The sequence below is a fragment of the Notothenia rossii genome (genome assembly GCF_949606895.1).
Source record: "Notothenia rossii genome assembly, chromosome: 10".
In the NCBI taxonomy this organism is placed as follows: domain Eukaryota; kingdom Metazoa; phylum Chordata; class Actinopteri; order Perciformes; family Nototheniidae; genus Notothenia; species Notothenia rossii.
In genome coordinates this window covers 52239612-52257464 of record NC_136908.1, presented here as the reverse complement: position 1 = coordinate 52257464, position 17853 = coordinate 52239612, and the positions used below count along the sequence as shown (strand labels likewise).

Genomic DNA, 17853 nt, shown 5'->3' with positions numbered 1-17853 from the left:
TTTCATGCTAAAAAGAAAATATTGAATACATCGCATCTTTGCTCTATCACCAGTGCTCGGCTCTGATTCGTTGTTGATCATTTCAAATACTTTTATTTCAATCTGTGATGTAGAAGACGTAAAGCGGTTGATGTTGTCTTCGAGATGCATGGCAGGCCAGACTAAGATGGAAATAGTTATATTAACCTTTTAGTGGTTTTTACAGTGTGTTGGATTTGTTTTTTTAATACTTTTTGTAATTGCATCCCTATTTCTTGTTAGAGGAATAATATTACTTAACTTATTTGAGTCACATTCTATCATCTATTGCTCTTTTTTAAGGGCACTTGTATTACTGTTTGAGATTCTACAGGGTTTGCACTTCAAACACACTCAAAATAATAGCAATGAATTATCCATAAAAACACTCACTAAGGTAGTTTTCTTTTCTCCCTTTGTGCTTAATATCACATATAAAATGTAGAGCATTGTGCGACGTGGTCAGTTTTTGTTTGTGGTCTTTGACCAGTATTGAAAAAAACCACATTTGTACAATTTAGCCTTTTAGGAAGCAAACTCCTGCTCTCTGCTGCACTTTCTCAATGCATTGTGATGCATTTTAACCTGTCACCTGATTGTGTGTTGAATTTGCACTATCCTCCTTTTAATGAAATTAAATTTAATTGTATACCTTTAATCTAAATATATTTTTTCTATACGTCCACTCCATGCAATTTTTTGTTTGTTTTTATGTCTTTTACTGGTATCTGTATTCTGTGTGATATCCATGTTCTGTTAAATGTCTATGTGAAGCACTTTGGACTGCACTTGTTATACAAATAAAGATTATTATTGTTTTATCCATGGAAATTCTACAGTGAAATCTTGAGCAGAGAGGATGAACTTTTGAGTTGTCTTGCAAAAAGACGTCATAATATTCAAATTTTGAGGACGATCGAGACACTGTGTGGTTATTTCAGCGTCCAAGGTTCCTCTTATTTTCCTGCTCTTTTCTCAGCAGTGTGAAGGTGATGCATATAGCAACATGTGAAAAAAATAAAGAAATGTATGATCTTAAAGTTATATTTATCAGCATCTCTTTGATATAAAGTGTGAAAGAAACCTGATCCTGAGTCAGTGGGAAATGCCTGAAATGATGCTGTTTCCTGATGAATCCTCCTCGCTATATGAGTTCTATTTGTTTGATGTGTGTGTACGTTGCTGCGTGTTGCTCGGTGTGTATTTATGTATCAGTAGGATGAGACAAAAGCCCCTTCAGAACATGGTGCCTGTGTGGCCTGGCCTCTGTGACCCTGCCATTTGATTTGTTCCTCCATGGCCACTGTTTATTTCTGCCCTTCCTGTTTGTGCTACACTGACCGTAAGAGTCGTTCCTGTGAATGCTGCGTAAAAACAGAGTGGCAGGGTGTTGCTGGTTGTGCTGAGTAGGTGGGGTGATGTGTCAAAGATCACAGAAAACACGGCTCTCGACCACAGTGCTAACATGTCAACAGAGATTAAACTAGTTTATTATTTTCAAAGAGGAAAAAAAATTACGAAACAAAAAAGCAGTCATATTTTACACTAGTGATTATTATTAAATTTTTTACAACCATTCAGTCTGCATAACATAAAGAAATAATTCTACATCTTTGTTTATTTCGTATTTTTGGTACTCTGATTTATACATACAAATAACAAATACATGAACTTTTTTCACAATGCATATAATCTGTGGGCAGGAAGAATGTCTTCAGGTCGTGTGTGTGTGTGTGTGTGTGTGTGTGTGTGTGTGTGTGTGTGTGTGTGTGTGTGTGTGTGTGTGTGTGTGTGTGTGTGTGTGTGTGTGTGTGTGTGTGTGTGTGTGTGTGTGTGTGTGTGTGTGTGTGTGTGTGTGTGTGTGTGTGTGTGTGTGTGTGTGTGTGTGTGTGTGTGTGTGTGTGCATGCATGTGTGTACGTGTGTGTGTGTGTGTGTACATGTGTGTGTGTACATGTGTGTGTGTACGTGCACGTGTCAACACAAACCAATTGCCCGAGACCTATAGCACATCCAAAAAAAAAAGTGAGAGCCAGAGCTGCTGACTCTCTGCAAACTTAATGCAACACAATTCACGCAGGCAAAAACCGAGGCCTGCCCTTTCTCAAGTCTCTCCTCTCGTCCCTCACCTCCTCCCTTTTCTCTCTCCTCAGGGACTCTGAGGCGTCCTTTCCTCACTCCTCAAGCGGCAAGTCTCTCCTACTGCTGCGACTCGTACCCTTCTCGTCGTCATTAGCTGCCCGGGCATGTTTTCTTTTTTTTTCTTACTTAATTAAAAAGTCTTCATTAAATGTACTGTATTTCATACAATTTGTACAAATATATTCAACGTCTATCTCCAGTAAGAAGAACAAGGGGAGTGGGGGGGTTTCCTGTTACACAGGTGCAAGGTGAAGAGAGGTGGGAGTGGAAACTTCTGGAGAGGTCGTTGTAAAAGTCTGTTTTTGTGATGTTCGTGGTGTGGAAAAATGGCTTTTTGTACACAAATGGAGCTCCTTATCATGTGGATCAGCTGGGAGGACAGCCTCTATGTGGTGGAGGCGGCGTCGGATAAGGAGAAAAAAAAAGTTCCCCTGGTTGGAGGAGAACAACATCTTCCTCCTGGAGGTCAGTGCGCCACAGTCAAGTCTGCAAAGCATTCACATCGCAGAGGTACACTTTTGAGTTTATAAAAATAAGATACAACTGAGGAAGAGGATAAGGAGCCGGAAGCCTGTCGTTCTCGCACCGCAGCTGGTGGGGGGACAGGGGGGGCTTAGGTCGGACCGAGGAGCAGTTTATTTGTCTTTTAGGATATGGAAGCAGGTCAGCAGAGGTACCGAGGGGGTGTGGTGGTGGCGAGGGTTCATGGGCGGGGCAGCGCAGGGAGCTCTAACCCATGGCTGTGACCATACTGGAAGGGTGGTGGGGGGCGAAGGAGGGGTGCATGGGTGTGGGGGTGCTCAGCATGTGGCCGGAGTGCGAGAAGGGAGGGAAGGACGACATGTGGCGGGAGAGGGCGGCCGGGCTGAAGGAGCTCTTGTCCATCAGGCTCTTGGAGAAGTCGTCCATGCCGTCCTGGGACTTTTTGCTCTTCTTGGACTTGCTGGACATCTTCCTGTTCCGGGTCTGGATGCCTTCCTTCTTCATGGTCAGAGGTCGGTTGATCTGCTCTCGAAAGGAGACAGAGAAGATGGCAAATTAGTATTTTGGGATAGAGTGATAGAAATCCTAAAAGTGGAGATTCAAATGTGAAGACATCTGTAGTTGTCGCTCCATTTATTTTAAGAAACACAATAAAAGAGAAACCTTAAGTGAAGGGTGTCATCACATTTGAAAATAAGAAAGAAAATGTGACACACACAGCTTTTTAGTCTGCTTTGAGGCAGTATTTGGGGTTTCGGGGAGAGATAATAATATGTAATGGAGTCCCATTACGGGGCAAATCTGACTCCCATCCTGAAACAGAAGATTGTTTATATTGTGTGTGTGTGTGTGTGTGTGTGTGTGTGTGTGTGTGTGTGTGTGTGTGTGTGTGTGTGTGTATGGATTTAAATGTTGATTCGTTTAGGCTGAACTGTATCTGTGACTGTGCCAGAAAGAAAGAGAGAAACAGGAAAGATGGAGGGGAGATGGAGCGAGTGTGCAGAACAGAGACGGTGAAGGGTCTGGCAGCTAACGGCGAACACAGAGACACATGGCCATGACGACCGCCAGCGCCGGCCAAGTCCTCCTCTCCTCCCTCCTCCTTAACCGCGTGGCCGTCTTCTGGCCAAAATGGCCCCAGATGCCATATTCCAGCATAGGTTTATCTGGGGATGGGAGCTGGATGATGGAATTCGGGCTTTGAGCAGGATTATGAGGGGAGGTGGATGAGGCCGACTGGCTTCCTGCTCTTTCTGAGCACTTCTTCCTGGGGAAAGGGGAGATTCTGCCTGAGACATTGGCATTTTAGTGGCCTGAGTGATTAGTGGAGGGCAGAGCTCTATCTGCAGTGATGTGGTTTCAATCTCTAAGATGTGGCTCCATACTGGGGGACTCTCTGCCGTGCTTCCAGCTCTAAGGCATGCTACGCCCACCTAGAGCCAGTCAGGCCTGCCCTTTGATGCTGAGATGTCTCACAGAGGAAGCCTTGGGCCTCCGGCCTGCGCCCGGCCGCCGCCCAAGCACATCAAACAAAAGCCAAGAGAGTACAAGTCAATGACCACCGCAGAATACACAGAGCAGACCCTCACATCCTCTGTCCCAACACCAGCAGCTAACCACCTGAAAGCGTGCTCAGAGGTGTCAAAGCTGAGCACACTGTACTACGTTCAGAGATCGAAAGATGAGAAAGACATATTTCACACGCGGTGACTAAACCCTGATTACTGAAAAGAGTCTGTCTGTGTTTTTGGTGTTAACAAGGCCTCCTGTTTGTGGCAACTTTTCCTGTGTTCAAAAGCTTCTTATCTAAGCTTACGGGACAACACACTGTACCACCAAGTGTTTTGGGACACACATGCAGGCGAGCAGGGCTAAAGTCTCCATGCAAAATGTGGAATTTGTTTCAAAGGGAGCAACAGAAGTCTGGATTTACCAAAATAAACTCATTTTACAATTACTCCAAGGTCAGGGTCAGTTCAAATGCTAATATGTGGACTGGGAAATATTATTCTTCTCTCCTTTTAACCTTGGTCTGAATCTGTTTCTGCAGCCCTATGCCAAAAGTAACATGGGAAAATGATTTAGTGTGAGGCGCTTGCGTGACAAGCATGGAGCGGGATACTCTTCTCCTCACACACAGGAATATATAACCTCTATCTGTTGACTGAAGAGGGGAAATATTACCTACATGTGGCCTCGAGAACTTATTATTATTATTAGTTACAACTACAATGGCTTTTTGATTAAAAGTGACAGCTTTGTGCTGAAGAGAGGAGAGAGGGGGGAGATAAACGAGTCCCTGGGGTCTTCAGATTGAGGTTGTGAAATGATGTGGTGAGGCGCTAACCGACCCAAAACGAATCAGGCGAATTGGTGGTCAGAGGGGGGACTCTGAGTCCCTGGCGAACCAAAAGGCTAGAAATAAGAAGAAAAAAAATCGGCCTGGAAATTAATCGAATTTTAATTAAGCCCCCTTCTTTAATATTCAAAAGCAAACCGGCTGCGGGCTTGGTTCACTTATACATTTTAGATTCGCACTTACTGCCAATAAATCCTATTAATTCCACACTGTTTGTTATCGCCGTGGCCCGGAAATCCTCAGCAGGGACAAATCAGATAAAATATGCAGAGGAGGAGGGCAAGGTGGGACGTGATGAGGGAGAAATAAAGATGGAGATGGAGGAATAAGTATTCAGGACATGCTGTTTGATGGGATACCGAGATCTCCTATGAAGGTTTATTACTTACATTGTGCAGTTTGTAGTACAGGCCGCAGGCGTTACACACCGGGTCCCCGTTGGCGTTTCTCCGCCACAGCGTCGTCGTCGTGGTCTGGCAGTTTGCACACGACGTCCCGGCGCGTCTGGCTGCAGACTGCACAAACACAGAGGGGCAAAGAGCGTCACGTGACCAGGTGATTACCCAACCAACATGGATGCATTTAAGATCTACATTCAGGGCTGCAATTCCTGTAAAGAATACGTGATTCTAGCACTGTGATAAAAATGAAAATATGGCGTTTGTTGATGTGATTTAATAAATAAATATTGGGCTTAAATAGATCACAAAAAAATCGTCTTTAAGGTTGTTTATTTTTTATTTTTGCCGACATGTATATGGCATCTTGCATAATAGCCTACAACATATCTATAAATGCAATAAGAAATTGCAATTTTACTTCCTTTCATTTAAATGAAATGTCTATGTTTTACTTATGTGTATTCTGTTAAAGCTATTTATAAAAGACAAATCGTGCTGATCAAAAAAAAGCTGGATGTACATTGTTAATGTGCACCCCATAGTTCTTATTTTGTAATTTTAAAAATAGCTTTAAATAAAGACATAAATACCTAAATCAGAGCTGCTTTCACTCCAGGCTAAAAATAGCGTCATAGAGCACATACCTCCTGAAGAATAAATATTTACAGAAGACATAAAAGCAGAGCCTTGAAATAGGAGAGCTATTAAATCTGATTAAATGTCCTCTTTAAATGCATGGTTGTGCCACGAAAGCCCGTTTAAAATGTCGACCTCGTAACGTGAAAAAATTCAAGTGAAAAGGAAGAACATAACGATTTATTATCGATTAAAAGACTCTTATATAAGATGATTCTAAAACGGTGACAATATGGAAATAAAATAATAAGATATCATGCAGTGAGATGAACCATGAGCAATAATTGCACGCCAATTAAAAGCATAATAAAAAAAGAAAATGTGGATATTTTTAGCTTCGCTGCAGGCTACAGCAGAGTAAAAGCCTCTCTTCATCCTGACACAGTGAAAGTCATGTCTTCCATGGATTTACTGCCTGTCTTACGGCCCAGTTTGCAGCACTGGCCTGACATTGATGTTATAATCTCTAAAAACAATCGATAGACAGGTGAGCGCAAAGGACACACTAACGTAAAGGACTACATTATCTCAGGGAGGGATTTCCAATTATACACACGTGGTGGCCTAATAACCCCTGCTGTATGCTGTGAATAACCAATCAGCTCGGAGGAATAAGCCTTATTAAGTTCGTATAAAATGTGTTTGGCTATGATCTTAACCTTTACTTCAGTTCTTTTTTTAATTATGATTACGCTTGCTGTCAAATCAGCAAATAATCTCTTCTCTCTGCCAAGTAACATTACATCTGAGCATACGAGCTATTATTAAATCGAAATTGGCACATTGGCAGGTCATCTATTGGTTCTATGGTGTCACTTCCTGGCCTATAAATAAGATTATTTTTGTTTAAATAGGTCAAATGTGGCGTGCCAATTACCCACTTTAGCCACCAGCCGCGCGTATTTGAGGGGAGAATCTAACACTAAATAATCTCGAGTCGTGACTGTGCTGGCCTCTGTGTTTTGACTGGGGAAGCGGGTTGTGTTGTTAAAAGCGACTTATCTGCGCTGCTCAGATATCCGGCAGCCCTTTCCTGGGAAGTCAGGTTTACACATTAGAGGCAAAGAGGAGAGAAAAGGTCCAGAACAGGACTGGATACTTGCCTCGAAAGATTTTGCTCATATAAGAAGGCTGGGGAACTCCTCTAAAGATAAAGATACAGCTTTGATGATAGGGGCTTTCCCTGACATAACTGCTAACAAATAACTCGACCTGGAGCATTCATAAGTATTGCAATAAAACAGCCTACAAATGTATCGTAAAATGTCAAAATAATGTTTAAAAGATGGAGCTCATTGTGCGTTTTTGAATGCAGGCCTGCAGCCACAAGCTACAGAAGCTCTCTTTAATGGAGGCAATGCATCTCCAGAATAATACACATGGGGCCTAAACAGAATAATCAATGACAATTTTAGCAAATAAAAAATAGCATCGTCATTGCATTTAAAAAAAAAAAAACGGTGCAGTTTTTTCTATGGTAGTATCTGAAAACAGAGACCTGCACTTGTCGAGTCAATTTCCTGCAGCTAATAGGCCTACTTCTTCCTGGATAGGGGAAAAACAGAGAGAGAGACGGAAATGTCATCAATAGAGAAATGTGGTGGAGACGTACCAGCCGCCGCTTGGGTTTGATGAGAGGGCGATTCTGCCCGTTCATCTTGTGATAGAGTCCGCAGGCGTTACACAGATAGTGACCCGTACCGTCCCGCCTCCACAGCGGAGTAGACGTGGCCCCGCAGTTCACACACTCTCTACCTTCTGCAAGAGCCACCACACATTCACACACACGCACAGAAAACATGGGAGAGAGTACCAGGTCAGTTAGTCCTTGAAAAATAATTATTGATTATTCAAGACACACATTACATCTGGTAAAAACATGCAAATGCAGGAAAAGCATCAACAACCATGATAATGTAATATTTCAAATACAGGTATGACTTATACTGCAGCAGATATTACATTTTTACCACAAACATTAACTCATTAGACACATGTAAATGTTGATTATGATGAATAGTTTTTGTTGAGGTCCATAAAACTGAATTTCTTTTTTAAAACAACAAAATATTTTAGACACGGTTTCATGGTTTTAAAAATAGTCCGTGGTCATTTAAACAAAATAAGCCTTCTTATTTTTCTTGTCATCCAGTATATAGTTTGAATAATAATAATCATAATAATACGTCAATTTTGCCTATATCTTTTTTTTTCATATCAGTCTGTCTTTTATTTTTGAAACGATTGAGGGGTCCATGTTTGACTGACACTTCTCTAGTGACCCCGACAGGTGAGCCGCGCACTGATAGTGTGATTATAGAGAGGGGGGGGGGGGGGGGGTGCTGAAACTGAAACAAGGGTGCTGCAGCCACACTCACATTATTTGAAAGCAGAGACTCACACAGGGCTTTTGTGCAACGCAGAGAGCCTTTTTGCATTTTCATGCAGCCGCACTTCCCCTTTTTACCGAGCTGCAAAACACAGCCCTTCTTCTTCACACATCAGAGACATGTGTCAGGCTGACTCGTGCCCGCGTTTTAACGTGACAGACATGCAAGTGTCTAAAAAATAAATCTGTTTTATCCTGCTGCTGAAATCAGACATGATCCAGTGCATATTACTCGAGTAAAAACAGGCCTCATCAATACAGATTTAGAACATTACACAAGGTGTGTTTGACGCGAACACTGAACTAATAAAGTCTGAATACTAATCATATCGGTAAATATCTTAAAACGTACATTATCCTCCAATTAAAATCTTTATTTGCATTAAGTGTGTGAATGCTGAATAATCCCGATGATATGCATCAACTAATCCACAGTTTTCTATACTCCATTCAAAGCCTCTGATATTAATCTCATTACAGGAAACTGCTTTTCAGCTGAGCAGCCGCAACCTTTAAAATAATTACCATCCTTGCCTAACAATTTTGAAATATCTCCCCACACTCTCTCTTTCCCTTCCCTCCCTCAATGCTTCGTGCACGGCAGAGGCTCAGCCGCTTTTCCCTGTGAATGAACGAGCAGCATCCGGTGCTCTCGCGCTGGATAAACAATGCAACTGTGGCGTGCACTGGTGTGACAGTAATGGGATTATCCTAAACATATAAACGGGGCGACACTGGCCGGAGAGCTGGCTTCCCCTCTGTCTCTCTCTGCCTCTGTGAGTGTAGAGGAGGAAGAAAAAACACGACCTAAACGAATCTAAGCATTCAACCCCTTTGCGTAATGATTGGGGTTTTTTGTTGGGGTAAAAATATCTTTACTCTGGGATATAGATTATTTTTTTATTTTTTTATATTGTATTTATTTTCCACATATTTCATTTGGTAATTTTACTTGTATTATATATTTTTTATCTTACTGTATTATTATTATTATTATTCGTATAATTATTATTTGTATTATTATTATCATTATATCAGATGATGAAAGAAAGCTTTGAGGCATATTGTACGCCTGATTATAATACAGCTTGACCTGCATGGCCTTTAGCCCCAAAAGGAGAAGTTGTTCATGTGAGGGATGTATATGAGCTGCTCATGGGCATTTTTTGTATATGAGATTGAACATGGCTGATCATTACGCCTGCAAATCTGGGGAATAATGTTAGATCAAAAGGGAATGTAGTAAAGCGCACGCCTACCTGAACAGGACCTTGATTTTGGTCTTGTTTTGGAACCATAACTAGAGGATGACCCACCTATCAGGCTACTTGGTGGGAAGAGGCCTGGGCCGTATTCAGGGACATAAGATGGGTATGAGGCGAGTGGGTGGTGGGCAGAGGAAGACCCTGCTCCGATTGATGCCACGCTCCGGCTGTGAGCTGACTCCAGTTTCATACTCTCGGCCAGGGTCACCTGGTACTTTATGCACTCTTTGTCCTCCTGTCTCCCGGAGTTAGACATGCCGGGGTCCGGGGACACGTCTTTCGGCGGGGTCGGGGGAAACGTGAAGAGGTGCGGACTGGAGTGACCGGTGGACAGGGAGGAGGAGGAAGCGGAGGGGTATACGGACAGGCCTGCCGGGGAGCCGTGGTGCAGGGGGTTTTTGGGGAAGGGGCTCAGGTTCCAGGGAGACGTGCTGTGGTGCGGGGCGATGCCTTTGCTGCCCTCCAGCCAGGGCAGGGAGCCGTGCAGTAATGAGGGACGGCACACCTGGCTACCTGGGTCGCAGAAACACAAGAAACATCACAACCTGAGCTCAGTCTGCGACCATACAAACACACTCTGATCAACCATTTAGCATCGTAAAAGTCCAACTGTGTGCCTGAACAAGCCATCGATTATTATCATTATCATTTGTGTTAACACATTAATTTGCTTATAGCAATAACATTTCTAACAAGAATATTTCACCTCATTCGTTTCCCTGTTATGTATAGAAACGAGTAACATATGCATATTTTGCCCTGTGCTTTTTTCTTTTAAACAGGCCCTGATGCAACTAAATGCTTGTAAGTCAAAAGCCTAAATAGAGACAACGTGGTGAATTAACTGTTGAGGAAGTCTACGATATAGGGAACTCTTAAAATAACTACGAACTAATGAACAAATATATACATATAGAAGTGAAAACATGCTATTTAAAATTACCAACATATTCCAGGTGAAACTGCATGAGATATCGGTGCCAACATATCAATTTGTTTAAATTCATGACTAAATTGGGGAAATAAATTACGCGCGGAATTTTAATAGAAACTTCTGACATATGGGTCAGCTGGATGTAATATTTTGTTCCATGTCTGTGAAGTTTAGACGGGGATAGAATGCGATATAAGCGGTAGACAGAAACCAAAGACAAACTGGAGGTAAACCATACATATTTACGGGGTGGTTTCACAACACTTTACGCTCTCAGGTTTTTTAAGACGATGTCAACTCAGGCCAAAACCGAAACCTGGCCTGGATCACAGTCAGATAATGCAAACAATTCCAAGCACAGAGACGGTAATTGAGTATTTGCTTCAGGGCTAAATTACGCACAGGGATCTAAAGACTAGCCTAGCCTATAATGTTCACATTATTAAATAAAAGGCCTAAACAGGGACTTTACTTACTGTGTGGAGGAGGAGGGTACCTCTGGACGGCTCGCACTGAGTTTCCATAGTATTGAGGGACGTGGTTCCCCTGCGCGTCGATATTAAAGAGTACATCCACATCGTCAGGTAGCTGGTACTGCGAAGGGTCCATGTATGAGTGGCCGAGGCCCGGGTGATGTGAGCCGGGGTGCTGCTCATTCAGATGATGGCTCATCCATCTTGGCTGATCCGAACTTACTTCCATTGCTTTTGTTGCTTTTTTTCTTTAGTAAATGTTCATGCACTCCGAAGCAAATCGGTACAAGTCACGAGATAAGAAATAAACTGTCCCAAATCCGTGTTTCTTTCAGTTAAATCCACAGGTTCCGCGCTTGCTTCCGATCACCTGGAGACAGAGATAATAATTAATTGTCTTATTGTTTTTATAGTTCACATGCAGTAGGCTACGGCTAAAATAAATGTTCCCGAGTTAAAAAGAAAAAACACAAAACCTACCCCTACATTACAAATGCAACAAAGCTGTTGTCATAATAATATGTCCAAAATGGAATCCAGCTCCACGCAGAGTTCCTGAACCGCTCTTTCAGAAGAAAAGCGTTTTCAGCCAGGCTCAACAAGTAGTGAGGTCTGCGCAGCGGATGGCTTCACTGACCGGCACCAGCAAGTTAAACTCTGTGATCAAATCTGTTTGGGCGCAGTTGTACCCTCTCCATTAACTCCTCTCTCTATCTCGCTCTCTCTCTCTCCCTCTCGTCTGTGTGGCGTTTGCTCGCTCACCCTTGCTCTAACCCTCTTTCTCTCTCTCTTTCTCTCTCTCTCTCTCTCTCTCTCTCTCTCTCTAGCTCTCTCTCTCTACTCTCTTTTTTTTTTTTTTTCTTTTTTTTTTTTTACAGTGAAGGCATTCTTTCAGGATGGCGCCAGGCAGCTCAATGCTTGCAGACAGCTGTGGCGCGACGCAACTTAAGGAGGGTCTGTCAGTGTCATCAGTTAATGGGAGGGGCCTGCCCTAATTGAATATAACGTAGACCAGGGGGGGGCAGGAAGATTTCTTTCAGTGACCTCCTCCAAAAAGATATCATTTATATAGAAGGTAATTCTTCTAAATAGGCCCAATAAAACTTTACACCCTTATCGTGCATGGAAACAAACAAAAAGGCTACACACATTTTTTTTTTTAAAGAGGAAAAATTAAGCATCTCCCCTCCTAAAGAAACATCTAATTAAAATAAAAGTACAAAATAAAGCTTTTTTTTTTTACTACAGTTTGCATTTTTTTAACAGCTTGTGTGTGCAGGAGAAGCTGCAGCAGAGCCTGTTGCTCTGGGACATTTACACTCTTAAAATTGTGACAGTGCGTCCTCTCGCGGTGACAGGCACATTATTATAATGGCAGATCCGAATTGAGCCGACCTACTCACCGTGAAGCAGGCGCGGACAAGGACAAACTGGCAGTCTCACTGATCTTTAGACTGCGAAAAATAAATAAACTAAACCCTACAATAGGCTTTTATTGTCTTTCAGTTAACTTACATGCATCTGAGCAATAACCATACCCTCAGACACACAGGCAACAATGGCTCATGTCATTATTTATTAAGAAAACAGCGCATTAAATGTAACGCGAAAGAGCTCACAGGAAGTGATTTACCCCAGCTCGCTTTTCATCTTTTTCAGCTTTAACAAATTAACATCAACAATAAAAATACAAAATAAAAAAACATTTTCCCATTTAAATCAGAGGGGAGTTACTCTGTGTGTTCAATTTCATACATGCACGATGCCTCGCAAAGGGGGGGGGGGGGGGGGGGTCCTTGGAGAAGTATTTTATGTCTGAAGCCCAGTTGGGCTTCTCCATATTCTCTCAGATTGTGTAATATAGATATTCTGTGTCTGTGTAGGGGGCAGCCTCGGCGACGCTACTGGATGTGACGTCACCGCGGTGTTAAACAGTCAGGAAATGAGCCCTCACTCCCACTGAAGCGCGCAGCAGTGGGTAGGCATCGGGTGCGCGCACGCCCTTGCACCACGACGCACTATAATATCAGGTAGGGTCGGTTTAATGTGGCTGCACCCAAGTGCATGAAATTGACCATCACTGATCGATAGTATTCATTATAAAAAGGCTTTATTTTAATCATCAGAAATGTTTAACCCAAGGCCATGTGCTAAGGCGATGACTCCATTAGCTATTCATTTAATTAATTTTCTTTGATATCGAGGTTGTTCTGAGTGACTGAGCGAGATTTGGCAATGCGTTGTATTTTTCTCTCTCCAGGATAGCCCTATACCTGGAGAGGGGGGAGCGTTCCTCACTCATGCAAACCTGAGACTGAACTTGGATGCAAACTGCTGTAGCTGCCATTGTCAAACTGTCAGCGGACTCGTGTAATTATCCTCTTGAAAAGTATCGCGGAGCCATTATCCACAAAGTACCCGTTATAGGTGCTCAGAGGCAACACATGACGGTAAATGTAGCCTCAAATCCCGATTATGTTTTTTTGTTTCATGACTTGGATGTATCGAAGCTTAGAGAATGGGACATGGAAGCCATCCCATGTCTTGATTCCCGAGCCTCCGTGTCAATAACGCCGGAGCTTATTCAGCACAGAATACGACTGGCTCTCATAAAAAGTTGTCATTGATAATCCCAAACTGTCGCTATATATGAGGGGGAACGAGTGGCTTCAGTTCCTTTTCTCTGTCAGTGAGTGTAAAGCGTTGCTCTATTTTTGAAGTTATTGGCCTACAAATACAGAGCTGTTGTGCGTAAAGGTTGATTCATAAAAGTGGGCGAGGGGCCAATCGGGTTTCTTGATGGCATAGATCTGATTATGTCAGCCAGCCGTGATTAAAATCAAAACATAGATGGCACAGTTCCTTTTCTAAATCACGGCTGAGAATTTAAGACAGGAACGGATTAAACCATTGCCATTGAGGGGGATGTTTTAGATAACGTCTGTTGTGTGTGTGTGTGTGTGTGTGTGTGTGTGTGTGTGTGTGTGTGTGTGTGTGTGTGTGTGTGTGTGTGTGTGTGTGTGTGTGTGTGTGTGTGTGTGTGTGTGTGTGTGTGTGTGTGTGTGTGTGTGTGTGTGTGTGTGTGTGTGTGTGTGTGTGTGTGTGTGTGTGTGTGTGTGTGTGTGTGTGTGTGTTTACTTTATCCCCCAACTTCCTGTGTGACCTCATCAGCAATTACAATCACTCTTTTGCCTCATAAATAATATTGTCCTTCCGCCAGCTGATTTATCAGAAGTCAGGCAGATACAGTCACACAACAATAATAATAGGCTACTATAAAATAATATTTAAAAAATACACTAGCCTACTATATATTAGTAATACTAACAATAAATAAATACATTCAATAATGATAACACATGTTTAAATAAGCAGCACACATAAATGTTGTTTAGAAATTAGAGCAAATACAATATAGGTATAGAATTGTATAATATTATGAAGTGTGTGTGTGTGTGTGTGTGTGTGTGTGTGTGTGTGTGTGTGTGTGTGTGTGTGTGTGTGTGTGTGTGTGTGTGTGTGTGTGTGTGTGTGTGTGTGTGTGTGTGTGTGTGTGTGTGTGTGTGTGTGTGTGTGTGTGTGTGATCAAAAGCTTTGGTGTCTGGGTTTTATCATATTTTGCTCACTTAATTTCAACCTAAACTGTACTTATGTTACGAGCATTTATTCATAAATATAAAAATAATTTATATTGGCGAATGTGCACATGTGATATAAATGATAAAAACAGTAGAGTGCTATATGTTTTGCCTGCTATAACAATGAAGATGTCCAGTCACCCACTATTTAAAATGATATCCGTAATCGTGATATGTTAAATGCTCATACATTTTGAAACCACCCCAGCTAACCTTTATGTTGAATTTATTTTACCCTGTGAGTCATTTGTCACCTCACTAGTCTTTTCAAGAAAAAGGAGCTGCTATTCTGTCAGCATGTGAACCAACTCTGCTTCTCAGAACAAAACGAGGGCGTCAAATTCTGCTTTGTTGAGCGCGTAAAACTTGAAGTGGATTTCCTAGAATGATTAAAAATGAGAACATAAGCGGTAGGATAAATCAGCTTTTACTTCGATTTAAAAAAAAAAGAAAAAAGACAGAGCAGCACTTCGTATTTTGTGTCATTCTTCCCAACGAAAAAAAAAGAGAAAAACAAAACGGTCTGCCAATTGACTGATGCTTATCAGTGTCTATATCGCTCCTCGCCAGACGCACTGATGTAATCTTTCATTTAGCGTGCAGGGCCTTTTCACCTCGTAGATCCCCAACAGAAACAAAGTCATTCATATTTTTATCTAATTCATTAATTCTACTTTAAACATGACACCCTTGTATTATCGCTAAAATGTCCTGAATTGTGAGCCTAGAATAAAAGCAAAATCTTAAAGTATGTGTGCCATAATAAAACAAATTCTGCCACAAAATTCAAATGAAACCATATTCTCTATCTTTGTTTGAAAAAACAAACCATAGTAATAATGTTTGAAAGCAAAACAATATTTAATCCAACATAAATGACCAGTGTAGACATTTGTAAAACAGATACAAATATATAAAATACCGATTAGGATCAAATCAAGGGTGCGCCACGTCTCGCATGCAGTAAGAGCTCTTGGCCCGTAACGTGTGATGCCCTTAATTTGGCATTCATTCTAACATCGGCCATATCAATACATCGACCAAGACGAGATGGAGGAAACTAATAACAGAGGGGGGAAACGCAGCTTCAGCAAACTCAACTCCTTTTTTTTATGACTGCCGGCAATAATCAGATCAATTTCACGGCTTCTATGGGATCCATGCTTATATCGCCAACCTGAGCTATGTAATAGGTTGTTAAAAACCTCATCTGCGCTATTTTAGGGAGCCGGTTTTGATGGTGGCTAAATATTTGAAGAAATGTAGTTAGCTGGCCACATTTTTTTGTACATATCAATCTCAAGTGACACCAGAGGAAACTGTGGCTAATTATTACCGTAGCTAATTTCGCTCTCGATGAAAAAAATAACAACAAACAGCTCACAACGACGTTAAAAGGCATCAATGGCGGACGTTGTGGACATTGTATTATCAACACCCCTTTTCAGTGCACACAGAGATAAATGAAGCGGCAGCTCCCTCTCTGGATTCAACGAAGTCCCGATTTCTTTTAGTTTTATTTTCATTTTACGCACACGTTAACCCCTTCGCAAAAGTTTCCCATCATTCAAAAACGAAATACAAAGCCAGCGAGTGAAGAGGTAGCCTATTGGACAGAGCATTACGGATGATGGAGAGCAAATCTTAATATTTACTGACCTGTAGTGGACGCTGATCGGAGACTTTTTTTCTGCAAATGTGAAGAAAGAGTGACATAGAGGTGGAGACGCCGATGGCATTTAGAGTTAGACGGAGAGACAGTGAGACTGATGCACGAAGAAGAAGCAGAAAAACCCTCTCAGAGATGGTGGTGGTGTGCGCCCTCGGTCCCGGAGTCACATCACCATATAACACACTGCGAGCAAAGACACCCGCGCACTGACTGTGAGTGCACCAGCACTTCCGGGTATCTGAAAGCATCACCGTAAGAGGAACAGAAACCCAATTAAAAGCTATAGCCACTTGCTTGTTTTTCTTGCACTATTTGTTTCTGACTCTTTTTATTATATATTGAAGACTATGTTGCATTCTTGGATAAGCCTGGGACTTTCATTGTCAACGCTGAAGCTATTGTGCACATGACAATACAACCTTTCAATGATTGCATCTACCAATGGGAATAAATTAGAGCGAAATAATAACGTTTTTTTTATTCAAACCGCCTTTTATAACAACTTTCAAAACGACACATATCCCATATACTGCTTTTCTTTTCTTTTCATGATAATATTTGCAAATAAATAAAGCTAACACCTGACCATGCCAGGTTATGCCTAAACCAAATATATATGCATCCTTATAATATGATGTCCATGGACAGTACATTAAGGGCATACAATAAAGAACATAGTTTTACATGTTTGAAATGTGGATATTAATGTAACTAATGTGTTGTATTTTGTCCCTGATCAAGGCAGAATTCAATGTGTTGTATTATGACTAATAAAATGGTGCCTGTACACTTTGTGCTCTGCAGATATTTCAGTCCTGCACCTCCTTTTGTGTTGCAGGAGCAGCCTTTCCTCCCCTCTGCCTGCCACAAAGGACAGGTGAAGCCATAGCTGCTGCTGGTTTCTAATCAACAGAGAAGATCCGCGCCAAACTCCACAGTAATTAAGAGCTACATATGAACAATGTGTAAGCAAACAAATCTGAAATCTTTCCATATCGAAATGCGGGCTGAGGTTTGTAGCAGTTTGTTCTGAAAACGGAAAAGCTTCCTTATGCATCCAACCCGGAGCACAGAGGCCTGCTAGCTGCTTATTGACACCATGGTTCATTGAAAGGAGCACCAAGCAAATCCGATCCTTCTCTCTGTGAAATGCACTGAGGGAAAAAAGAGCGAGGAGGAGAGGGAGGATGCTGCAGGCTCGGTATCTCTCACGTTGCGCCTTGACTCTTCGAAGGAGAATGTAAACTGATCACACCCAAATCTATCTTTGGGGAAGAAATTCAATTAAGGTAATAAATTAAAGATAATCGGCGCAAACGTTGTATTATAAACTCACCAATGCCAAGTATGTCTTTTTAAATCAATGAATTATTCAGTTTCCACGCAGCAGAGTATTTCGTTTATGGAATTAGTATTTCAATATCTAAATAGAATTAGAAAATCC

The 17853-nt window shown here is 41.8% G+C and overlaps 1 protein-coding gene across 9 annotated transcripts; it reads right to left on the bottom strand.

Moving 5' to 3' along the window:
• Positions 1-1479: 1479 nt before the first annotated feature.
• On the bottom strand, positions 1480-16571 carry gata3 (GATA binding protein 3). Of its 9 annotated transcripts, none has more exons than XM_079656368.1 (7): positions 11580-11923; positions 11103-11469; positions 9687-10205; positions 7740-7796; positions 7537-7583; positions 5391-5516; positions 1480-3164 (listed from the first exon to the last, which is right to left on the bottom strand). In XM_079656368.1, exons 2-7 carry the CDS (start codon positions 11326-11328, stop codon positions 2889-2891), a joined length of 1251 nt encoding a protein of 416 aa, XP_079512494.1. In that variant the 5' UTR covers positions 11329-11469; positions 11580-11923; the 3' UTR covers positions 1480-2888. The 9 variants fall into 9 exon arrangements, with proteins under 9 accessions (XP_079512494.1, XP_079512496.1, XP_079512491.1 ...); XM_079656370.1 differs by having other exon boundaries at positions 9744-10205; XM_079656365.1 differs by lacking the exon at positions 11580-11923 and adding an exon at positions 16397-16571 and having other exon boundaries at positions 7537-7796.
• Between the last annotated feature and the right edge of the window lie 1282 nt (positions 16572-17853).